A 27,513-nucleotide genomic window follows, 5' to 3' on the forward strand; every position below is an offset into this window, starting at 1 on the left:
TCAAGTTCTGTAGAGTACTTGGTCCGCAGAGTTGATCTCCCAGCCGCCAGATAGTGGGGTGTAACAAACAGTACAACGTTCAGGACTATACAACCAGAACCGCAACATAACTATGCACGATGGCCCCCAAGCACCCCACCACCTCAATATGATTAATAAATTCATCAATGAACCTTCATCTTTCCCATTAGTTTACATATTCCATCAGTTACAGTAGATCCCCACCATACACTTCTTCAGACACCAGTACCAGACAATACATATTAGAGTACTGTTACAGATATAATCTGGCACGTCATTTTTAGGCAGTCCATTCTGGCAACTTTATGATACATCCATACTGATCCACCAACACATTGCACAATCATAAATGATACAATCATTCTTCATAGGGAAATATTGGCATCTAAATAATCTTTTCCACTTCATATCATATATGGATTACAGCAATGTAGAAGTTCCCATCTTATTATCACCTTCTGTATAGAAATATGGGCACTTTTAATTCCCTGCTACATATAATGTATGGATGAGCAATATATGTCCAAAGCTATGAATCATTCACGTCATGGAATGTAATTACTTGTAACCCAACAAGTCCGTTTCATGTAGTATGTTTTACTACCATACCAATAAATTATAGTATGGGAAACCATACAATATTCTGATTTTGACTATACAGTGGAATTATTATTATTATCCTTTATTTGTTTGGCGCCACAAGAGTTCCGCAGCGCCGTACACAGCACAAACAGTAGACTATACAGGGTGAGACATAACTGAACAGTAAACAATAAATACCAAAACTTCAGAGGCTCCAGGCAGGCTAATGCAGTACAGACAGAGCAGAAGAACAGGTATGGAGACAGGAGGGAAGAGAGCCCTGCTCAAATGAGCTTACATCCTAAGGGAGGGTGAACAAACTCAAGCACAAGGGGAGCCAGTTGACGTGTAAGGGAGAGAATAGGGGCGGGTGGAACGGGTTAGGTGGAAGATTGGTAGGCTTTAAGGAACAGGAGGGCTTTGAGTGCCTGTTTGAAGGAGCTGAGATTGGGAGAGAGACGGATGGAGCGGGGGATGTCGTTCCATTGAAGGGGGGCTGCACGGGAGAAGTCCTGGATTCTGGAGTGGGATGAGGTGACCAGGGTGGAGGAGAGGCGACGTCATTTGCCGAGAGCAGGGAGCGAGCAGGAGTGTGAATGGAGAGGAGGTTAGAGATATAGGGGGCAGTAGTTTGAACAGGATTCTGTTCATTGGAATTGCCAATGTATGCGCTTGCTCCATTTCTTATATCAGATCAGTAAATTAGCATTACACCTATTAACATTATCTGCACATGGGAATTGTCACCTAGTCTACTTGTATCAAATAATGTATGCTTTATTTATGTACCCTGATGGCAAACAATAGGAATGGAATTATACCATTCAACACAGCGATAATGAAGCACACCACTTTACTTAAAATGAACGATTTCCTCATCACACCTTTCACCAATCACAGCAGGCCATGAACTCTATATAGATGCATGCTAAGGAGACCATCCGATCATAACACAAGCCTTGAGAAAGTCACGATAAGTGACAAAACACGTTGACCAATCAACACCACTTCCAGGACCAGTCGTGTGCACTCCAAGCTGGAACACACGCCAACTATCCCATACAACTCCATACGCAATATCATCATATCGATTATAGTTCTCCTCGGTTTTGGTTGCACCGGTTGCTTGGGACTGAATTAAGAATCCCTTTCCATCTGGATGTAAGTGAATCGGTACCGTTATAAGGACTTGATTTTCATGCTGTTTTATATTGTTTATTTCACTCGGTTCTCAGACCAGTGTAATTGCATATTTAGTATTGATTAAAGATTACAATTTTACATAACACTCTACAGCTACTTATTAATCCACATCCATCATAGATCTGTTCCAAGCACTTAATACATTTTTTCTTCATAAAATGGCGCATGGCCCAAAGCACAAAGCTTACCCGGGAAGACTAAAAGATCTTAATATGTATAGTTTGGAGCAGAGAAGGGAACGGTGGAACATGATAGAAACTTTCACATATACCAAGGATTTGAACAAGGTACAGGAGGGAAACATTCTTCAATTGAAGAGAAGTATTAGAACACAAGGACATGTACTGACACTGGAGGGAAGAGAAGTATTAGAACACAAGGACATGTACTGACACTGGAGGGAAGAGAAGTATTAGAACACGAGGACATGTACTGACACTGGGGGGGAAGAGAAGTATTAGAACACGAGGACATGTACTGACACTGGGAGGGAAGAGAAGTATTAGAACACGAGGACATGTACTGACACTGGGGGGAAGAGAAGTATTAGAACACGAGGACATGTACTGACACTGGAGGGAAGAGAAGTACTAGAACACAAGGACATGTACTGACACTGGGGGGAAGAGAAGTATTAGAACACAAGGACATGTACTGACACTGGGGGGAAGAGAAGTATTAGAACACGAGGACATGTACTGACACTGGAGGGAAGAGAAGTACTAGAACACGAGGACATGTACTGACACTGGAGGGAAGAGAAGTATTAGAACACGAGGACATGTACTGACACTGGGGGGAAGAGAAGTACTAGAACACGAGGACATGTACTGACACTGGAGGGAAGAGAAGTATTAGAACACGAGGACATGTACTGACACTGGGGGGGAAGAGAAGTATTAGAACACGAGGACATGTACTGACACTGGGGGGAAGAGAAGTATTAGAACACAAGGACATGTACTGACACTGGAGGGAATAGAAGTATTAGAACACAAGGACATGTACTGACACTGGGGGGAAGAGAAGTATTAGAACACAAGGACATGCACTGACACTGGGGGGAAGAGAAGTATTAGAACACGAGGACATGTACTGACACTGGGGGGAAGAGAAGTATTAGAACACGAGGACATGTACTGACACTGGAGGGAAGAGAAGTACTAGAACACGAGGACATGTACTGACACTGGAGGGAAGAGAAGTATTAGAACACGAGGACATGTACTGACACTGGGGGGAAGAGAAGTATTAGAACACGAGGACATGTACTGACACTGGGGGGGAAGAGAAGTATTAGAACACGAGGACATGTACTGACACTGGGGGGAAGAGAAGTATTAGAACACAAGGACATGTACTGACACTGGGGGGAAGAGAAGTATAAGAACACAAGGACATGTACTGACACTGGGGGGAAGAGAAGTATTAGAACACAAGGACATGCACTGACACTGGGGGGAAGAGAAGTATTAGAACACGAGGACATGTACTGACACAGCGGGGAAGAGAAGTATTAGAACACGAGAACATGTACTGACACTGGGGGGAAGAGAAGTATTAGAACACAAGGACGTGCACTGACACTGGGGGGGAAGAGAAGTATTAGAACACGAGGACATGTACTGACACTGGGGGGGAGAGAAGTATTAGAACACAAGGACATGTACTGACACTGGGGGGAAGAGAAGTATTAGAACACGAGGACATGCACTGACACTGGAGGGAAGAGAAGTACTAGAACACGAGGACATGCACTGACACTGGAGGGAAGAGAAGTACTAGAACACGAGGACATGCACTGACACTGCGGGGAAGAGAAGTATTAGAACACAAGGACATGCATTGACACTGGGGGAAGAGAAGTATTAGAACACAAGGACATGCACTGACACTGAGGGGAAGAGAAGTATTAGAACACAAGGACATGTACTGACACTGGGGGGGAAGAGAAGTATTAGAACACGAGGACATGTACTGACACTGGGGGGAAGAGAAGTATTAGAACACGAGGACATGTACTGACACTGGGGGGAAGAGAAGTATTAGAACACGAGGACATGTACTGACAGTGGACGGAAGGAGGTTCAGAGGAAATGTGAGGAAAAACTACTTCAGAGAAGGGTAGTGGATAAGTGGAATAGCCTCCATCAGAGGTGGTAGAGGATAATACAGTAGAGCAATTTCAACATGCTTGGGATAGACATCCGGATATCCTTACAAAGAACTACGGATCAAATAGGGTTTGTGGTTACCATAGGGTAAAATATGGGCAGACTAGATGGGCCAAGCGATTCTTATCTGACGTCAAATTCTATGTCTATGTTTCAACTGTTCAGAGTCCTTAATGACCGATAATAGCCAGAAAGAGAATGATAATCACAATATTACCAGTAAGACTCATTATAAATGTATATCTATACCTGCACAAAGGTAAATACTGTTGGTATAATATCAGTTTAATGAGAAGGACTTGTATGGACCACATAGTTTCCTCCACACTCACCTGTTTATATCCAGCATCACATCAGCCATGCTCTGGCCAGCTATGAATATCCCTGAGTAGTAGCAGTCCATGTACTGGGAGGATAATGCTCAGTGTCTTACAATGGATGTTACATTTTACATAGCCGCACGACAGATGCATTTTAAGCTAGTCATAAATGTAGACATAATTCCATGTACATACAGGCAGAGCTTGGCGTAGATCAGTAAGTATGATGTTAATGCTCAACCTAAAGGGGTCACCAGAAGACACTGTTCAAAGCTTTGGTGATCTGGTAATATAGGGCGCAGTTCAAGGCTTCTGGTTTAATGTAGCCCTGCTAAAATGTGCTATTAATCACACAAATAGGACAAATACTCAATGCAGTGCACTGTGACTGTACAACTCTGTGTGTGTAATCCCTTACTGATCATACTATACTGCAGTCAGAGTACTAGCAGTACCACACTGCCCGGCTTTGTATGTGGTGTATTATTTATGTATTACCCTGTACACACTGGTGACTTTGTAGAATGTAAGTATAAACTTGTTGACAATATGTATATGTATATATATATATATATATATATATATATATATATATATATATATATATACACACACACACACATACACAGAGAGAGAGAGAGATAGATAGATATATAAATATATATATAGAGAGATATATATAGAAAGAAATAGAGATATATATAGAAAGAAATATAGATATATATATATATATATATATATATATATATATATATATATATATATATATATATATATAGATAGATAGATAGATATATACACACGTATACATATACACATAAATATATATATATGCAATAACAGAATGTGTAATTGTTTCCTACAAACAGATGCTACATGTAATACCCCGGATACAGCTTTCATCTCCCTCGCTCATTAAACCCACATGAAAGGTGTCCTCGGTGTTAATATAGAGAATCAGATGGTTACATTAGTCACGATCATGGCCAGTGTGTGTAACTCTCATACTTCTGAAGCTATTGCTCTAAGGCAGCTTTATTTTAATTCCAAATTATAGTGTGAAATAAATGGAAAACGAGTAGTCTGCAATAAGTGAACACAATCTGCTGGGAAGTTTTATATAGAAAGTTACCTGGCACAGACGGATCGTGGCCTCTCCCAGTCATAACTGTATATCAGTAGTTGTCAGAGAAAGCACTAGGATTGCATGTGGACATACATACATACATACATACATACATACATGATCAGTCAGCATGTATAATATACAGCTTATGGCTATCTCTCTGTCCCACGACCCCAGACATCAATGCACCAAAAACATTGCTGCTGAAAACTCAATTTTTAGGATTTATTTTGTATTGCTGTCAATGGATACCCATCTTCCCCAGATCCTTAAAAATGGAGAAGTCAGGAGCTCATTGCCTGTGTTTACATCAATAGAAATAAATCACAAAGGTTTGGAGTCGGCTGTAATTTTTAGGCTGTTTAACTGGCTCCTGCGATATGTCCAGCTGTTTTAACACAATACAATGCAACACCCATCTGACCAGTACACAATGCTGCACCAGTTCTCCTCTAGTGGAGTTAAATAGGTCCCCACAAATTTTGAGCCAGGATGTCTGAGAGTTTCTTATATTCTTTCCAGCTGGACAAAGTCATGCTTTGTCCCAGACAGGCAGGTTAGATTCATCCACCTAGCCCAGCATCAGGAATGCCCCACTCTAATAATAGCCCTCAATGCTGGAAAAAGTTTCGACCAGATATGCTGGCGAAATCTGTCTTCGCAGAGAACTTACCAAATGGGGTCTCCGCACGATACCACAATCTGTCAGTGATGGTTGCAGGAAATAGAGTAAACCAAGAAGATGAAAATATATCTTACAACACATGACAAATTGCGCTATATATGTGGATATTCGCCTTCTCCAAACCTCTGACCTCAAACAACCAACCATCAAATATTTCAGCTCCCTATCAGGGTATACCCTATGAATACAAGACAGGTCATGGGCCTGTACATTCTTCCACACAAATATTTTAAAATAAAAATATATCATTTTAAATGGAAGCCCCACAAACTTAAATCATATCTAGGAATATATATATTACTAAACAATACGATCAACTTTTGCAGGCAAATTACCCAGCTATAAAACATGATTAGACAAGGCTCTTGGAACAAAATATTCAAGATAAACCGAGTTACCTTGGTGAAGGTGATCATCTGGGGGTGTCCTAGAGTCTGGCTCCACACATCACAACGCCCTGCCCGCAGAGTAGGTCTGGGCATCCCCAACTTTAAAAATTACTTTCTGGCTGCACAGCTAGCTCAATGTGTCCAATGGCATACCCTCTCCAACACATAGGTAGCGAGTATTACCTGTGCACTGTGCTCCCCCCCTTCTCTGTCTCAGCATCCTCCTCTGCCATGAATAATTCTCCGCTCTCTTGTTGATATGGGGCTCCTCCAACAAGCTATTCTCCACTGCTCCTTCCTGTTTCCCATATTATTGATTTGGGGTAATCTCTACTCTAACCTGAGAAGAGTCCACAGTCTCCGGGGCCGGACTGACAGGTATCACACAATGATCTTACCTGAGATTACGTTCCTATATGTAATAGCTGATCTTGTTAATCACTGCCTATCGTGCCTGGTGTCCTCCTGGCTTCTCCATTCTGTACCTTAATATTACTCCTACCACTCATAGCCCCTTCCCCTTTCCTTCTTATCTTCCCATTTCTCTTATAAAAATTGGTTTACAGCCCAAAATGTCCTGTCCGTTATCCTATCTGTGAGACAACGTGCAGAAATGTCATACTGGTCACACAATAAACATTACCTATGGGGAAGCTTCAGCACTGGGAAATCACAGTCTATTTCAAATAATCCAGAGAAAGAGGTGTCAGTTAATATATAAATGTTATAGAGCGTCATAGCAGCTCATCTACATATCCTACATGTAGGGATAAAGGATAGTTGGAGACAACAACATTGTAGGAGGGGAAAAAACTGCTTTTCTGACATTATTCGCCCCTTATATTTATAAAGGGTCCTCTTCTAACACTGCTCATCTCTAACTAAATATACTACAATGTATGTAGAAATTCCTATAAATAATAACTGTATAAACAGCGAGCTCTGATGTCATCATAAGGGATAACGCACTCCTATTATGGATACTAGCGGTGACCTGTATAAAGGATGCAGCCTACAGCCTCACACTTTATATGATGACACAACTCCTAATATCCACATCATTTAATGTATTATCACAGATATCGTATCACTGTTTGGGGACACGTAAATGAACGCCACACAGGCTGTGCAGACAATCACTGGTTTCCACATAAAAGTCGCTAGACAAGAGTCAGATGGGACTTAATATTAGGGCACAGAGCATGGCAGCACTGAAGTGAAATGTGACAGACGCCGGATAAAGGATTTCAGAAGGAATGAGTCATCCGGCATTGTAATAGCTCTGTAAGAGGAATGGAGCATCCACAACTAGGTAAACGTTACGTGACCGGACTATAAATAACAAGATGTGCGTGGAAGAGAAGAATACAACTGAGAGAAGGACACTTCACACCTACATTCATTCCATTCTATAATACTGTATAACAAATGTCACAGCCAAGGAGGAATAACGGGACTGGTCAAAGATCAGGACTCAACATCATAACACTTGTACAGTTCTACTTTTAAACTATTAACAAAACAAGAAAACTTAGATTGTAAGCTCTGTCGTCTTGCTGATATCCCCCCCTCCCTTGTCACCTTTGGCTACATCCCCCATCCTTGCAATTGCCCTTTGTTATATGACTTGATTTAGATTACCCTCCTTGTATTACTATGTGTACCTGTTACCTGCACTTTCAGTTCTACTTGTGCTATGTATATTTTAGTTTTTGTTTGTGTTTGTGTATGTGTCTACCTATGTACTGCCGCTATGTAGGACGCTGCAGAACTCTGTGGTGCCCTATAACTAAATGCAAACATTAATTATAATAAAACAACAAGTGGACCAATGCGTTGTCACATTTGCTTCAGATCCACCATTTTTGTGGCCCCAGAACAATGCCCCACGGACACTCTAGGTCACAGCTAGAAAAGGGTTAAACCCCCACTGATACAATTCTAAAAAAAAAACCTCTATGGCTCCAACACAGCATCTTCTTTCAGACAGGAACAGGTATGCTGCCAACGAGCAGATTAAACAACAAGCACCATGGCGTCCCAGGAAAGAGGCGCAGTGCGCTACAGGTAAGCTTTCATGCGCTGCCGGGAAAGGTTTAACACTTTTACATGTATTTACATCATTTCTTCGCTGTGGATAAAGTATTCTCTGTGTGCAAAACATTACTACAAGCCAGGCTTGGATATGCAAGTGAATATCTATCTCCAATCAAATGCTTCTTATGTGTCCCTCCATTTACATTTTAATTACAAAAGTCAAATCAAAATGTAATTCAATCTCCGGCAAACTGCATAGTTTCTGCTACGATATTCCATTTTGGCAACTCAACATTCATTTTTAATTGAATACATATGTAATAAAGGTAGCGTATGTCTGATAGACATCTCTCAGTGGTTGTGTATTACATATATAACGGCTTTCGTGAAGCAGAGTAACAGTTTCTGTCTTTGCTCTCCGTCCTCAGACTGCAGTGACATCACAGCTTAGTATGTATGTGACAGAAAGCTACATCTACCATCATCCACTGCATTCATCACAGCATCAATTAACCCTTGTGACATCATCTCCAAGCTACAGTCTGATTGGAACACCAGGGTTGGAATCCTCCCTGCACAGGGTGACGTCTGATGTAGAAGGGGGCGGCCCAGACACCCTACGCTGCACAGGACCACTGCACAGCCAGTCAGGCAATGCTAGAAAGCTTACGGGTATAATGTTGTGGAGTGGAGAGTGACACTTGTATAATCACAGATCTTGCACCTATCTGGTCAACACAAGCCCATAATACTCCGATAGTGTACTAGCCTGAAAGAGACCTCTGTAATGACTATTAAAGTCTATGCCCCACAGGAAATACATTACCTGTCTGTGTCCTCCTTCACCACAAAGTATGGAGCTGAATGTCGATTGGTTTTCACTTGGTCGGAGCATTTTTCTCCTCCGTCCAGTTCTTGCTCCAGGGATGAGCTGGTGCTTCCCTCTCTGCTGATGGTACTGCCCCGTCCTGGGCTGTTCTCAGTGGAGGCCCTGGGAGACTCTGTATTCTGTTTCAGTGTCTGTAGTTTGGCCAGAGGGATAATATCACAGTTTTGTGGGCGATGCCACACTGTCCTCTGCGTGCTGGCATTGTAGTAGTAGAAGCGGGAAGTATTGGGGTCAAACAGTTCCCACCACTGGTTCTCGTTAGTACGCTTTATCCGGACGCCGGACGGAGGGTCCCAGACGCACTCCCCTGTGATCAGGTTGGCGTACATACACTCCCTTGTACGAGGCTCTATGATCTCCACCCATTCCAGCCTAAAGGAAGACAGAAAACAAAAGATGTAACTGCAAAGCATAAGCGTTTACGGAGTTTGTTACACAAGAAGCTCTCTCCCATGTTATAGTACAGTTATATTATATTCATGACTATATCCCTATGATAGAAAGACTGCGTGGGTGAGAGGTCAGAGGGAGATGACAGTCATCAGCCACAAAGTGGAAGGATCAAGTGTAATACACTATCCTGGTGGCAGACACTGCACGACCTGTCCCTGGCTGTGCTCAGACCATTATCAGTCCAAATTCAAACACAAATAGAAAGGTTGCAGTGAAGATGACTAATGTCCCTTCCTCCTTCTGCATTCATATAATAACAATCTACCTGTATGTTAGAGTGTCTTAGAACATCGCAGACCATAGGATGACAGGATAGAAAAACACTTCAGTTCATAATAAAATATTCAGAATGACCTATCATACAAGGTGAGGTTAACATGTATAGCTGTGTATAGCTGTGTTTAAGGATTTTGCTGGTATTAAAAATAAGTATTTTGCGGTGTGACTGACTTCTAGAGTAGAATTATTGCACAAGGACTCTGCAATGTGTGTTTCCAATCATAAAGAATACATTGTATATACAGATAACTGAAACTATGACAAGCAATCAGTGTCTCTCAGCCTCCCACTGTGTGCTAGGAAGTGACAGTGAGATTCCTACTTACAGAGTAATATGTAAAATAGCACAACATAAATAATGTAACACATAATATCCAGAGGCAACAATCCTGCAACAGCCACTATAAAACACCCCCACGTTGTTACCGATATAATTATGCAGATATGATGTTACGACTTATACACAATGAAGACGCAGCAATAGAAGATGTACACTGGGCTGCAGTCAGAAATCATAACTATGTGTTATATTCAACTACAACAAACTGCTATAATTCCTATATAATTAGTATTAATGACCTAGAATGTCTGACAATGCTCACATAATAACAGCTCCATCACACATCTATCTATCTAAAGAATGACAATGTAAAACAATAATAATAGGATATGTTCATAGAACAATCAGCAAAGCTCATGAACAGTCCTTTAGCTCAATATCTCCACCTCACCATCTCCAAGTGTTACTGCAGCAGCTGGACACTGGGAACCTGGTCACACTTATCCTCTTTTAATGCAGTATTTCCACATTAATAAAAGTGCATTAAAAATAATATTAGAGTCAATAGTGCTGATACTACCACTCAAAATGCATCACTAAAGTGTGTAAGTTTTCATGCATTGTTACCCAATTTTCCCCCTGTGTGAGAGAGACATTAAGACACATTTGTATGGGGTCTGAGCACCCTTTTAATTGTGATTCTGTACTCCAGTTTGTCCATGAGTATGCGGTTTTGAAGTGGAATATAGCAGCACAAGTATTACAGGAGCAGATCTTATGGGAGGCAATGAAGAGATTGTTGATTAAGCTTCAAACTCAGAGTTACATAATAGAAGGAGCAGGGTCCTCCAACAGTGCAAATAATATTTGAGGTGTTAGATGCACCTCCATATGAAATGAGGTTCCTGCATCCAACAGACGCACAGGAGAGATGCCAGCAATCTAATACAGTAATGTAATTTAGCAATACAGTGCGTTGTTTATAACTTCTGTAATTATGTCAGAATCATATACTATTCTTCATCATTATTTGCCTACAATCTATTGTAAACATCAATTTAATGCAATTATTTCACTGAAGATATTATTATTCATCTTATAAAGAGTAACAGCCGGAATTCACACTTTACAGCCCCAACAGATGGTAACAATCACAGGATATAATAGTGTATAACGCGGAGGGAACAGCTTCAGCTATCCGAGCACATCCACAAAGGAGAACCCCGCACATTCTATGTAATAACTCACTTTAACTGCTCGTTCATTTAATGCACATTTATACCCAACACTCCAACCGCTATCACATATGTACTTGAAGGCAGAGATTGTCCTCAGCTGCATTTCAGAGATCACATTAATCGTACAGTGTAGTTTACATAAGGAAATTGGTTGGAACATCGATAGGCGTGTTTAAAATACATATATCAGATTTTCTATCACTGTAATAAGCATACTGATAAATAGGGGCCTATATCGAATATAACATCATTCTCATAACTGTTTTATATCCATCTCACATCAATGTACCTATATAGCTGGCCTATCTAATATATATAAGCCTAGCGGCGAGTGTTATTGTGTGTGTAAAAAACTATTTTCTCAGAAAGGACTCATCCAAGCCTGGCCTAGCCCCAAATGCATGACAAGAACCTTTTTAACACCTTAAGTAACTTGATTTGACTAGAATGCATGAGTATCATGCACGGGTTAACTTGTCTCTCATATCTATCTATAGCAAATATACTTAATATCTAACTCATTGCATATCTTTCTATCCAGCTATCACACACAGACATATTTTTATTATATATATATATATATATATATATATATATATATAGCTATTCAATCACACATCTATTTCACATATATCTAATCTATCTGTCCATCTCTTGTCTATTGAGCTACTCTATCATATGTGTCATATATATATATATATATATATATATATATATATATATATATATATACACACACACACACATACATACACACATACATACATACACAAACACACACACATCTTTCTCATATCTATGATAGTTATGCAATGTGTTGTCATTTTCTAATCTTATTGGTTTGTTTTGTATTCATATCATTCTTATTAATGGTGTTATACATTTATTCTTATTTTTGATTTTGCTTAATTAAAATTTTGGGGGGGGTTTTCCTATATCATCATAATCATCGTCACTGTTTATTTAGAAGGTGCCAAAAAACTCTGCAGCACCTGACAGTCGGTAAAACTACAAACCAACAAAAAACGTAAAAATACAAATTATACAAAGAAACAGAACATAGGAGGAAGTCGGAGAAGGTGCAGACATGAGACAGGGGGTACAGAGGGACCTCAGATGATCTTATAGGAAACTGATGTTAGGATCACATTCTAGGACTCCTACATCTCTGCTGTCAGGTAAAACATTACACCTGATCTCATCACTTTGCCTTTTTCTTAAAAGAAGACACGTACTGGAAGATAATCTGTCTGATCTATCTTTGGGCTGTTAGAGAGCACCTGGAGGAAACCTGCACAAACATGGGAAACTCAAAGACTCCACGTAGATATTACACTGGTAGTAGCCGACACAAGACCTCAGTCATGACCACTGCACCACTCTCTATATAATTACATTGTCAACGTAGCGTTGGCCATAAACAGACCAATCCTGTCTTCACATTCAATGTGGCCAATTGGAGGAGATTTGGCCAATCAGAGGTCGGTGAAGTGATTTGCAGCGTGTGCAGGCCAAGCGCTGGGAACAGTTAGTAACGACAGAATATACTTGTTTTAATAAGGAAAAGATCACATACCAGCCGTTTGATCAATGATAACGTCTTAGATAACAAACATTATTATTTATGTTTCAAGTTATCAGTCCAGTAATTATATCATTCTCAGCTGAAGTGGTTTCTGAAAGTATTAATAGAAAATGAAGAAGGGGTAAGGAGCCCCCCAAAATGTTGTGCACTCTGTAACCCCACCTGTCACGTGCCTGGAACAAGCTGGTAAGAGCCCCTGTGACTCATTTGCATTAGTTTGCTGAAGGTACCTGGGAGAGATTTGGAGCAGCACCACTTCTAAGGGAAGTACTGAGAGGATTTAACCTCATGCAGATATACGTTATAAAATTCCCTTTCAAAACCATGACTTCCAGATCTCCGACCGTGAGAACCAGCTCAGAAGAGCGATGTCTCACTGGGGTGCAGTAACTGCCTCCTTGATGTGGTTATAGTCTGAATATTCATTAAGTCTGTAAGGTCTGGCTCATTCCACCAGCATAACACACATAGCAGCACTTGTTACATGAAGCAGATGGATTACATTGCTGGATGTGCAGGAACAGATGCAGCAGCCTGGGTGCAGCTTCCTTCTCTTAAACATTTGTGTAAAGAGTGACAGTTGCCTGAATGCCCCGTGTTGGGGTCCAGGAAATACTGTATGTACGGAATCTCTGCTCACCTCGCGTCCCATAAAATGAGCAGAGATTCCTTACCGTAATGGGAGGAAAAGTGTTCATCCGAACATCACGACACTTCGCTCCAAACTGAATCTCCCCCAAGAGTCAATGGTTTGGGGGACTTGTCCGTCTTTATCAGATATGATTCCCCTTTTACAGTTATATCTATTATTCCACTTAGTCTTCATCATACTAATACAACAATTATACTCCGCAGAAACAGGACTTGGGAACTGCTCGGAAGGTTACACCCTATTGGAAAATAGAAGCTAGAAACATGAGGGTAAGGGCCATATGTAACATACTGGTCACCCTTATGATCCCCACACACAGATGTGTTAGTTTGGAGGGCAGACAATTGATCGGTGTATAAAGGGTAATAAATAGAAGCTTTCATTAAAGTGTGCAGCGTGGTGGTCATCAGTACAATAACCTAGATGAGGGTAAGATGAGAAGCTTGTGTCTGAACAGGCCAGTTTTCAGGGAGCACTTGAAGGTTTGGATGCTGGGGAAAGTCTTGTTGTACAAAGGAGGAGATTCCATAGAGTGGGTGAGATAAGTCCTATGACTGGGAATGGGAGCAGGTAGTGAGGGTAAATGAGAGACGCAGATCTTGTGCAGAACAGAGGTGGAAGATATTTGAGACAAGTGAAGAGCTGTAAGATGGTGCAGGGTGTTTAGATTGTATCCAGTATAATACAGGCAATCCATGCAGGGATGGACTGATAGGAGCAGCACACGTGTCTAGTTGCTGCATTCCTAACAGATTATAATGGTGAAAGTCTGGTTAGCGGAAGAAAAGTAAGGAGGACATATCAAGAACCTTTGTGGGAGTTAATGATGCATAAAGTAAAGCTTTTCCGGTATCTTGTGTGCGAGATACAGGCTTATTTCCATGTTCCATAGATGTATGTAATAGGATTTCGATACAGATCGGATGTTGGGAACAAAAGACAGTTCTGAGACAAGGATAACACCGAGGCAGCGAGCTTGGGGTAGGGTTTATTGTCACTGTGGCTGGATCACTTATAGATAACTTCTAGTATAAATATATTTCAATTAGTGGCGCAGTGTGCCCATGTATATCATTGCAAATGTACTGATTTGTGTATTAGAAATGTATTGATTTCTGATGCAGTAAGCATACGTCGGAGGAAATGTGCTTTTGTAAGAAAGAAAGAGAGGAAACCAAATGTTAATTAGGCCTTTTTGTTTGTGAGTGACCAAGACATCTTTTAGCCTGAATGCACAGAAGGGGGTTGTTAGACTTTCATCCTGTGTCTTAGAGATAGGACACCTCAAAGCAAGTAATTTAGGAAATCACACATTGATGTATATTTTGTTAAGTTTAAATTGCATTTAAATCCAAGTTTAGAGAACATATTACATCCTGATGCTAATCATTGAATGTAATATCTCAGACCTTGCGGTGCCAGGTAGGAAAGAAGGCTGGTTAACTCCCTGGCAACATGTGGGTCAGAAACAGTATATAAAGAGCTCTGTTTGACCATGTAATGTATCATATCATCTGTACTTCTGGATGATCAATAGTACCTCAAACTATTGTATAATGGTCCCTGTAAGGACCCCTTGAGATAATAAACATCGCTGCTTGAAAATTCTGCCTGATGCCTATTATCTGTTGGTCCCAGGATACAGCAGACAAGCGCTTACACTCTAATCGGTTCCCTGGAAGTTCTGTGTTGAACCCAGCATCTCTGTGTCAACGCGCTGCCTGCTACCCAGCAGTTCTGATCATAGTAAGCAATTTGATAAATAGGATGAGAACAAACGTTAAAGACCTAGGGAATGTTGCGTTTGTATGAAAAGCAAGTAGTCAACAGTGTCATATGCAGTGTCCTGCTGAATAAGAAGCTATTAGCAGCTTTGAGATTTAGAAGCAATCAAAATAATGACCATCAGTGCAAACTCAGTGGAGTGTTGGGAGAGGGTCCAGTAGATTGTGTGAAGAAAGAAAGTGTGTGAGACCAGCGTAGGCAATTCTCTCAAGAATCTTGGTGGGGCATGGGATCTAAGTGATGGGACAGTAATATGAGAGAAAGTTTAGGTTACAATTAATTAGGTATAATAAGGTGGAGAAAGAGATTACAGATGATAGTTCAGGTTGGTTTGAGAGCAGGAGACAGTGATCAACTGATTTGTGAAGCAATAGGGTGAAGAGGACAGGTAGTAGACTGGGAGGAGGAGAAGAGAGTAGATACTTCCTCTTCATTTGTGGGTCTAACTGAAAAGAAGGTAACAGAGGGGCGAGAAGGGAACAAAGAGGTTGTTGACATTTAATGTCATTCAGTGTTGAAAATAGAATTGAATGTTAGAAGTGTTTGGTGTTAGACGCCGGAGCAGAGGTGAGAGATTGGCTGTATGTTTATTTGGCACTGTCAATAGTGCAATAGGCTGAAAATAAAGTCAACATATTTAGTCAGTGAAGCTCATAAATGAAGTGCAAAATTGCTGTGCACAGTCTACACATCCACTTTTATGTAAACTAGCGGCCAAGTTGGCGACATCTATAGAGATGCAAAGATGGGCCAAGTAGACACGTTTAGGGGGACATTACTGGACAATGCACAGAAATTTGCTCTCCTAAAAGACTGTCCTCTATTTGCAATGAGAAGCCTTATCTACCTTCTAGACATACTTTACACAGCAAAGTGAACTCCAGGCTGCATTTTCACCAATGTAATAAAACCATTCAACACACAGGTGACAGGTAACATAGTAGCGATGAGAGTGAGAAGACATTGGGGAGGTCTTTAAGACATAAGGGGGGACAAATTGAGCATTATTTTAGAACAAAAGTTAAAATCCATACTGATCCTAGGCGGTAGGTTTGATTTAAAGTAACAGTTCACTCTTTCTGCTGTGACTATTTCCAAGTGGATCCACAAATCAAAATAGGCAAAAGACCTTTTATGGGGACTGTCCCAGATACAGCAATCTGAACAGCTGGCAGTGACTGGTGTCACCTTAGTCACTTAGCAATGAATACACCGTTTCTGCCACCACAGAGGATTTATTATGGTGCCCTTATGTTCACCAAAACCACTTATTAATGTTTCACACTTAAACCACATACACATGTAGCATGAGCCTCCCTGGGCTTCGTAAGTTCACAGAGAACACACTAGATTAAATTTATTTAAGCTGAAAAATGTTTCCAAGGCTTAATTACAAAAATTAATAACAAGACATTCCATATATTGCACAAGTAATTTTCAGAAAATAGAATAGGAAATAAAACCACTACGTACTTAGTTAAGACTTGGGGGTAAAAGTATCAAGCTGAGAGTTTTCTGGCGAATTTGAAAAACCAATCAGATTCAAGCTATCATCTATTAAGTACATTCTACAAAATGCTAGCTAGAATCTGATTGTTTGCTATAGGCAACATCTCCACTTTTCAAACCCGCCGGAAAACTCTCAGCTTGATACATTTACCCCTTGGTGTGTGAGGGAACACAATTGAGAAGGTTGGAAAATTTCAGTCTTGATAGACACCCTCATGAAAATGCACACATTATTGTCTAAGGCAGAAGATTTTAAACCTTTTTTTTCCACATAGCTTCCACCCCCCCCCACCTTTGGAGTTTAGAAGTCAATAAGGACAGATTGATCTCCCAAAAGTCACAGGCCTTTCGAAGTGAACTAGGGATGTCCTGAGATCGTAATGTTCACAGGACCCGATTTCCCACCTTTGCTCGTTCTGCTTGGCTAGATGGTTTACAACTTTGGGGCTTCAAACTCCTCCAAGATCCTATCTCTCCCTGGTCTGGCTATTTTCAACAGATTAATGACACTTGCATAAATTCAAAACTCATGTCATTGATATTACATTACAAGATTACATACAATATACACTGTCATACACAAATTCAACAGAAAATAACAACCAGTCATTAGATATACTGCATAATCATCACAGGGACAGTCTCAGGGACTAGGATGTGGGCGTGTACCTTGAAATTCACTTGGCAAACAGATAAAACAAATCTGCTCAATGCTCCAAGCTTAGCAGTAGTCCTGTCCAGCTTGGTCCGTGCCAAAAATCATGGTGAACGGAGGACTAGTACATATCTAGCTAGTGTGTATCTGACCTGCATATTCTGCTGCGCCTTGCTATACTTGTATCGCAGGAGAAGAGTTACATTTGATAAAATATAACAATGTTACAGTAATGGACTTTAGATTGAGATTTTCAACTGCTCTATTTACCTTCTGGTTGCAGGTCTACACTTTCTGATATTTGAGAAGTTAAAGTATAACCTGAGGTACAGCAGAGTCTTGTATCAAATAATAGAAAGGTGAAGGGTTTTTATTGGAAGTGTAATGAAAATTGTAGCAATTTGACAACGTATAAAAAAGACCAAACAAATGCATTTTCCAACTGCAGGAAATAGAGAGGATACAATATCAACACAGCATCACACAGCTCCAGATCACATCACAGATAATACTTCTTTTACCATAGACCTCATTTATGTGACAAAGTCGGAGCATATCACTGCCCTGGGAGTGGGGGCGGTGGCAGGGGCAGGGGCGGGGGCGGGGGCGGGGGCAGCCCCCCCCCCACATTGCACCTTCTAGCTTTACACCTTACTGTGAATCAGGCCCATATTGACATATTGAGATGTCAAAAGGTAAAATAAGTATAGACATAACAGTTTGAGAAGGAACCCTAGGGCTCCTCCCAAGCACTTTTGGGATGGTGGGAGTGGGGTAATGAAGTTTAGATTGACAGATTAGTATTTTTTTGCTGGTGCATTACTGGACCCAGCAAGCTCCGTCCTAAAATGTGTGGGTATGCTGGCACTTATAGAACTACAAGTTCCAGCATACCCATGACTGCCAGAGCATGCTGGCACTTGTAGAAATACCCTTCTGGGACCTGTAGTGCATCTATAAAAATCAATATTGTCAAATAAAAACAAACTGTGAAAAAAAATACTTTGTTAAGAACAAAAACTTCCCAACTCAATCGCTCACCTAAATCCTAGCGAAGAATATCCTCTTTCATCCTGTTTGCAATCCATTAGGAAAAATAAACCACCCTGTGGAACGACGAGGGTGTGTTCCTCGCGGCGCTGCAACTGACATTATATCATGCTTTCCACCAACATACATGCACTTGTCCATACACAAATACTATAACAGGTCTTCCACAATTCCACATACAACCAACACATGTCCTCTAACTGGACTCAATAAACTATATAACCAGTAAAATGCAGAAGCCACACTCTTGAGCACCTTAATGGATGGACTGGATGATTATTAATATGGTATAATATTTATTGATGTATTATGCTTTAACTTTAGCATCAAATTTATTTTTTGTAACTTATTTATTCGTTGAAATGTTAAGTGTAGCCCGTTCTTGGACCTCTCAGCAGAGTGCCCACAAGTTATACTGGACAGGATGGTTTAGTGATCAGCTAACCACACGTGTAGGTGATTAGATGGTCGAATGTGAGGTACAGCTACAAGTCTCTTTATCACAGCAGGACACAAATATTTACATATGTCTCTTGTGAAGAGAAATCTGTAAATATGCTGAATCTGTTATTTTTAGTAAGGTGTGTCGTGTACACTGTATGTTATACCCTCATGGTGGCTGAATTAGTATTCTGTGTAGGGTTCACTTATACTGAAACTGTATAAAGCATACGCAGACTTTCTACTCTAAGGAGGAAAGACCAGCTGAATATCTCGCTCTACCCCACATGCTGCGCTGTCACCCGTCTTTCCTTATCATTACCAAGTCTAGCGTTTATTGTTGAGGTTCATTTTCATATTGTATTGTGTGAATACATTTTCACCATCTAATTGTACTTTCTATCTATGTACTTATAGTGAATGAATCAGGCAATACTTCTTCTATCAGAGCTGCACTCAGCGATTAGGAATTTCACCTATTATGCTATAAACGCTAAGGAAAGATGGACGGACAGAGAATTATTTATATGGATTGAATAGATGAGGATATGGATTTTACTGAAGTATAAATTTATAGACATTAGAAGCGCCAAATTTACGTAAAACATTATTCTTTCAGCTTATCGTAGAACTATCCAGTCATTATTGATGAATTCATATTTCATGGTGATCTTTCTAACCTTGTGATCTCTCCTTTCCTTTATTACCTCTTTGCAAACTGAGAATAAAATAAGACTGCAGCACCTCCGGTCCATAGTCGGGGGACTGGAGATTGGCAAAGCCGTGGGCCCCCCTGGAGAAGCTCCAGAAGGTTTGTGATAAACCCAGAATGAACGTTTCCCCCGGGAGTCACTGAGCTCTGGCTGCCAATCATTCTGCGCTGAGCCCCCTGGAATCCGTTTCCAAACGTCATGGCACCGAACTCGGCTGGGAGATTGCACTAGACCTTGGGGGAAGTCTAGGGGTGGTATCTTAGATCTCCCAGTCCAGACTAACAGATATACTACAGTAAATTTTAAAGAAATACAGTTGATAATGATTATCAGCTGAACAAAAGTAGTATGCGAGGCATTCCTGTCCATGAAATTTGTAGATATAAAATCAATTTTATTACTAATTTATATTAAAAGGTTTTAGACAATAGGATTGTGATTAATAATAGCAGGCAGCCTCTATCGCTACATAGGATTGTGATTAATGATAGCAGGTAGCTTCAATCGCTACACAGGATTGTGACTAACAGTAGCAGGCAGTTTTAATCGCTACATAGGATTGTGACATATAATAGCAGGCAGCTTCAATCGTTACATAGGATTGTTATTAATAATAGCAGGCAGCCTTAACCACTACATAGGAATTTCTCTTAGGGTTTCCATTTAAGGACAATATACTTAATTTCGGACAGTCCTGGTGCCTCAAGTGGGTGGTTCAAACTGTCTCATGTGTGGGTATATGTTACGGTTGGGACATTTTACCAAGAGAGGCTCTTTGCATTTGTGAATACTTGCACACAGATACAATGGCCCATATATAATATCTAGCCATAACGGAACACACGGTTATCACTAGTTTGGAGTGAACCTATTTTCCCTGTATAAAAGGGTTTACAGATTTGGACTAACAAGTAACACAGTGCAGGCTAGATGCCGACACACATCTTGAATGGGACCGTGTGTGGAGAGATTATGTGTACCAATGAGCAATTTCTATATATCTAGTGTTTGTGCACAAATAACTTTCACCAATAAAAATCTCTACCACTACCAACATGTAAAAAGCCCAAGAAGACTTTTTTCTCTTGAATGCAGGATGTATTAACAACATATGAAAATGTTATATAAGCACATATGACTACATCCTGATTTATATGGGATCAACAACAATCGCAATGAAGTTGTGTGACAAACTACCTATACCTAGTGGCACCTTTTATGGATATAGTGTCCGTATGGAACGTAACGGACAACCTTAACCCTTGTTATCATACATTTGTAACATACCCTATTAAATTCTCTTTACAGAGTAAAGGATATGTTAACAACATATGAGAATAATCGACATGTACATATGATAATATTCTAATTTGTATGAGGTTAATAATAACCCTTTGATTATCAAAACAGCGGCTGCCCATGCTATTTATCAATACCCTGATTAGACACAACATATCAGTTTCTATTTATCCTGTAATTAAAGAATTCAAATTGTAATTAGACCAACTTTAACGTATCAAGCTATATGCAATTAATATACGTTACCGATATATAATTGGGGTAATCGGCTTTCCCTATGGGTCAAGTTTTATTTCTCTAACACTTTTTTCTACCTTTTCACTTCTTCAATTTTTAATTCACCGATCTTTATGACATTTGGGTATTTGTCTAAAACCTTTTAATATAAATTAGTAATAAAATTGATTTTATATCTACAAATTTCATGGACAGGAATGTCTCGCATACTACTTTGTTCAGCTGATAATCATTATCAACTGTATTTCTTTAATGTCTAGATCAGTCTAGTTATGAGAGCACCCCCTCATATGTTATATTTAATCATATTTAATTGAGGTTTGTCCTTACCTTGGAGCGGATTGGTCTACCCCCCTTTTTTTTATACTACAGTAAATGTACAGTGTCTAGACTGACCCTCATGTACTGATTTACCCGCAGACCCATGTGTAATAAAATAAAAAAGGGCTAGTACCCCATGTAGAGCTGTCCAACATCACTACCTTCTTGTGCATTTATTTAATGGAACGGCTCGTCTAACAGCTATCTGAGCCAGGAACCACCATTACTACTAAGAACTTGCTTATTCCCGTCTCTGCCATGTTCCTGGACCAACAGATTGCACCAGATAATATAATTACCCAGTGTCTTAAATCAGCGCTCAGCAACCGTTTAAGAGAAAATCAGCCACACATTGCCCAAAAAGCGTGAGCCAGGTGAATGAGCCTGAATGAGCCTGGTGGTGGCAGCGATAATCCTACAACTAATGGCTGCAGGTGACGCTCACAGACAGAGTGGCTGGTTTGGCCAAGAAAAGGAGTCGGCACTGATATCTAGTTTCTACCCAGCAAAATCCTATGACTTTGGACCAAAATCTACTAAATGTCCTGGTCTTTGCCCTACACTGCCCCTAGCATTCCCCTCCTCATTAACAATTGTTTTATTTTTAACTTTTAGGATAAAAGTTTTCTAAATAAGAGAGAGTTTTCCCATGCCCATATATCCAGGAGCAGAAAGTACATCACCCCTTGTGGTGGGAGGAGGAAACTGATCCTTATAGAAGCAGCAGATCTATGGAACACTGTCCCACCAGCTATCGGCAGGTCATTACGTATATGAAGGGGTGAAACCTGGGGACTGTACGATTGCCAGCACGGGTCCAGGAAGGACACATATTACACTGCGCTTTCTCTTCCTCTGGATCTACTGACTGGCGATTTGGGAAATGACAGGACGAACTTGGTTAACGTCTAAATAACTAAAGTGACTTCAGCTTTTTAATTAAAAATATTTTACAGGGGTTTTTAAAGCCGCTGTAAGTTACAGGCAGAGTGTATTGATTTAATTCTAATAGATTTATAGGGATTGAAGAAAGCCTTGATTTAAACTGCTGGTTTACAGTGGCTTTTAAATCAATCAATGTCATTTTAAAAATGCATTTTTTATTAGCAGTAGCATAAAACTTGTGCTTGTGTCAGCAATGTTACACAGGACACTGAAGATGTAGAACTAAAACACACAAACACTAGAAGATGTCCTCTACTTCATTGTCATACAGGTATCAAGTCCCTGATGTCACAGTATTATGGAGAATTAGTACAGAACTGGAGAAATGTCTCCAAAGGCCAGGAGTCAGCCAATACCCCAAAGTGTACAAGCACCAGAACCCACCTAAAGTATACAAGCAGCAGAGCTCCCTCCCACCATGTACAAGCACCAGAGCCCCACCACCACCATGGACAATCACCAGAGCCCCCCATTGAGCACAAGCAGCTGAGGTCCCCTCCAGTACACCAGCGCTGGTGCCCCAGAGTATACAAACACTAGAGCCCCCCACCACCGTGTACAAGCACCAGAGCCCCCCCAAAGTATACAAGCAGCAGAGATCCCCCCACCGTGTACAAGCACCAGAGCCCCCCATTGTGTACTAGCACCAGAGGTCCCCTCCAGTACACCAGCGCTGGTGCCCCAGAGTATACAATCAGCCTGCATTGCAGAGGGGTTATTTAAATTCCCAAAATGAGAAGCAGATAAGTCAATGGGCCCAGATGGTTTACATCCAAGATGATCACAAGACCTAAGAGAACTGCTTACAGAGTCATTATCCAAACTTTTCATTCCATTACTGCTGACATGTGTAATTCCTGAGGAAACATGGATTTGCTGCTGGGAAATCTATTCCATTTATTTGACTCTGTAACTAAAGTGATAGATTAGACTGGATATAGTTTAGTAAGGCATTTCATACAGTACCCCACAATACAATGAGTGTAGAAACTGAAAAGCCTTGTATGTGACACATAGATAGTGTTACAGTGAGTGGTGTAAGCTCAGAGGACGGGACGGTAACCAGGGATCAGTCCTGTATCCTGTTTTGTTTAATGTATTTAGCGATTATATTAGCGATATCACTTGTTATGTATTTTCCCAGATGATTCAGGACACCATGGGACAAACATACGGCTATTGTGAAGACAGATTTTAAAATCTAAAAAAGGGGGAAACCCACAGAGAACAAGGGTAGAACTGTAGGTTGTTTCATTCAGTTTCTTCTGTTGCTAGGTTGCTAGTTTTTCTTGTATACCATGTGATTTGTACTGGTATCCATACATTTATTGTACTCTGTGCACTGTTATTATGATTACTGTCTTCTTATAGGTCATTTCTATATTGTGCTGGGGGTTCTTTGTGGGGCCTTATTAATAATATAATAATAATAATAATAATAATAATATGATGATGATAATGACCTGGAACATGTATGGTGTGTGTCTACTGGACACATAAGAAGGTGATGGCAATCTCCAACACTTAACAAGTAAAATAGTATAATTTGAGAAGGGAACAGAGTGTTGTTTAACAAACAGATGTTATAAGGAAGTCACTGCTTTGTGATGGAAATCACACGATAAATGACCATTTGGCCTTATAACACATTTGTATGTACACTCAAACTATGAACGATCATTGTTCCAAAGCACATTGTATCATTTGATTTGATTTTATAAACAGATTCAAAATCTGAGTAAATGATGGAACGATGTTGCTCCAATCCTGCAGTGTGTACACACTCACAACCAGCAGTGTCCATAGATCTCCATAGAGGTTACAGAGTCACCATCTTTTCAGCCGATGGTCATGACAGATGAAGAGCACAGATCTGAGGGTAAATCTGTGTATAGTGTGTACACATGAATCAGCTGCTGATCGGGACTTTCAGTCCTTGGTAAAATCGTTAACAATATCGCACTGGGAGTAATTGTCTGTAGTGTGTACCCAGCCTTACAGTCTGTGCCAGGGAACACTTATACCCACTGGTCTTTTTATACCGCAAGTCCAAATGCCAATCACACAGCACATTAACCATGAACACGTGAACGCGATGATTACCGAGTGATTGTACTAGCGTTCCTCCATTGACCTGAATGTAGCACAGTGGCTAGCATTGCTATCTCACAGCGTTGAGGGAATGGGTTCAAATACAACCAGTGTCCTATTTGTATGGAGTTTGTATGTTCTACCCGTGTTTGGGTTTCCTCCGACAGTCCAAAAAAACATTCTAGTAATGGACCCCAGTGTGGTGTGTGCAGAGCTTACATTCTAAGTCACTATGTGATTAATTACATATTACAAAGCGCTAGAAAAGGCCTAAAAGTCACCGTCAGACAAGAACACATCAGAAATGTCGGAAGGATACACAATATATGGATCTCACAGATATATCTACAGCGGACGTGCGTGTTCCCTGGCTCCTGGGAATGTCCTGCTGGCTCCAAGATTTCAGTAACCGGCTCTAGAGTTGCTGGTTATTCCGTGACCCTGCACCCATCAAGCACGTGACAGTTATATAACCGCACACCGCTGTCAGGTGACCTCACATAACAAATCACCTCAAGGTTCTAAGTCGCGGTTCCAACATTTTCTTTTTGGAACTTTATCATCCCAAACACTAGTGATAGAGGTCGCATGAATCAAACAGGTCTTGTTGGAGCTGATGCCACCAGCCAGGGCAGGAAAGGGGATGGAGCTCATCACTTGTTCAGCCCATTACCCTAGTAAGAGATTTCACATAGGGAAATATGATGATGACGAAGGCAAAGAACACGGAGACATCTTCTCAAGGCCAACTATAGCGTAACAGAACAGGCTGCACTGGCGCTAAAGGAATGCAGCTCTCGCCATCCTGCCCATGACACACTCAGTAAGGGGCATTAAGAAATAATTATTTTACAATCATTCTTCTCAGTTGAGTATCACACTTATAGGGAAACAGTCATTTCTTTCATGCCATCAATTTGGTGGGGCAATGGGCTGGTTCTATCTATGAAAGCTGACGTGCCTCATCTAAAGAAGGTAACTATTGCAACAAAATCTGCCACTTACCCTATGCCAGGCCAGAACAAGGGCACCGTGACATTTATATTAACAGTCACTACAGTCTTTGTGCCCATTATTTTCAACCAATCTTATTTTGCACAGATTTCCTGTGTATGCGCTTCGATAAACGCCCCCAGTGTGTAAGCAGAACAAGGAAACTATTCAGTGAACCTCTTCTTACAAGATGCACATTAGCTGGGAGTGTCTGAAGGGGTACTAGAAGCCGTTCCCATCTAGAACAAGAAATGGGTTGGGAGGGTTTAGCTTGAAGTAAAAGAAAGTTGAAGTATCCTGAAAATAAATAGCAGAGACAAGTACGTCTTAAATCACAATGCCAAACGCAAATGCTTTTATTGATGGAAAAGCGGAGGTCACTGCAATCTCTTTAAACTGACAGAATAAATAGCCCTGCTGGGTTATGGACGGTGTTTGCCTGTTTGAAGGGTTTACAAGAACAATATAATTAGGATGATGGATTCCAGCCAGATAAAAAATAAATAAAAAGAATTACTTACAAACATAATGCAATATCCAACTGCTCCTATACCTCTATATCACACCACACACACACAATATTGCGCAGGGTAACACTACCCAATAATGTATAGAGGGCACCTGTCCCAAATGCCTTCTTCAGTTATTTCTATGTATGAAATCTCTCTCTTCCCTTTTCTGTGCACAATGCCTCCGAAATACCAGTGTTCCCCATACATGGCTGGGAGGTATAAAGAAACTGCAAATAAAATCAGGGGTATGTTATAGTGCGATGACTCCATCATTCATTATGCTGGATCTTATACATATCCAAAGCCTGTACGAGGGGTATTGTGCCCTGTAAGAGGACATCAGGAGGGGCGTTGTTGGGATGAGGAGTAGGGTTCTAGAAGTGGATAAGAATATAGATGCTCGGAGAGGTGGAGGAGAATGTGTGTGCAGAAACTGAACTAGTGCAACTAATAGGGAAAGGAAAGAGAAATGATGGAGAAAACTCAGGGGAATAGAGAAGAGAGAAGAGATGAGAAGCAAACCAGAAAACGTTACACATGGAAGAGAACATCAGAGAGGTGGGTGGAGGGGGGTGAATCGAGGTGATAACACGAAAGATGCTGTTGAACTAGCTGTAGTGAAGAAAAAAAGCTTCGTAAAGGCAACATACTAGAGATGTGATAAATGCAGGTTTTGAAAGAATCTTTTGACTCTATGGGGTATATTTACTAAACTGCGGGTTTGAAAAAGCGGATATGTTGCCTATAGCAACCAATCAGATTCTAGCTGTCATTTTGTAGAGTACACTGAATAAATGAAAGCTAGAATCTGATTGGTTGCTATAGGAAACATCTGCACTTTTTCAAACCCGCAGTTTAGTAAATCTAGCCCTCAGGGTCTGATGCAGAGTCGGATGCAAAACAGGAGTAAATTCCTAAAAACAAAATAAAGAGCAGTGAAAACAAGCACCCCCTTCCCTCCCTATTCCGCCTCTCTAGTCCCAGGCAGATGTACATTCGTATGCACCCACTTTCACGCTAGATACGCTACGCAAACTGTCTTATGTCCC

General features: G+C 40.7%; 1 protein-coding gene across 3 annotated transcripts in view; it reads right to left on the minus strand.

Annotated features, from left to right (window-relative positions):
• Window positions 1–27,513, minus strand: part of ARHGAP39 (Rho GTPase activating protein 39) — a 145,000-nt gene that overhangs the window by 92,273 nt on the left and 25,214 nt on the right. For all 3 annotated transcript variants that reach the window (XR_012692709.1, XM_075211581.1, XM_075211582.1), the window contains exon 2: window positions 9,364–9,798. Coding sequence is in view for 2 of the 3 variants with exons in the window: in XM_075211581.1 (XP_075067682.1) it covers window positions 9,364–9,798 (435 nt within the window). In the remaining variant the exon portion in view is untranslated. The remainder of the gene's footprint in view (window positions 1–9,363; window positions 9,799–27,513) is intronic.

This window comes from Mixophyes fleayi, chromosome 5 (genome assembly GCF_038048845.1).
Source record: "Mixophyes fleayi isolate aMixFle1 chromosome 5, aMixFle1.hap1, whole genome shotgun sequence".
In the NCBI taxonomy this organism is placed as follows: Eukaryota; Metazoa; Chordata; class Amphibia; order Anura; family Limnodynastidae; genus Mixophyes; species Mixophyes fleayi.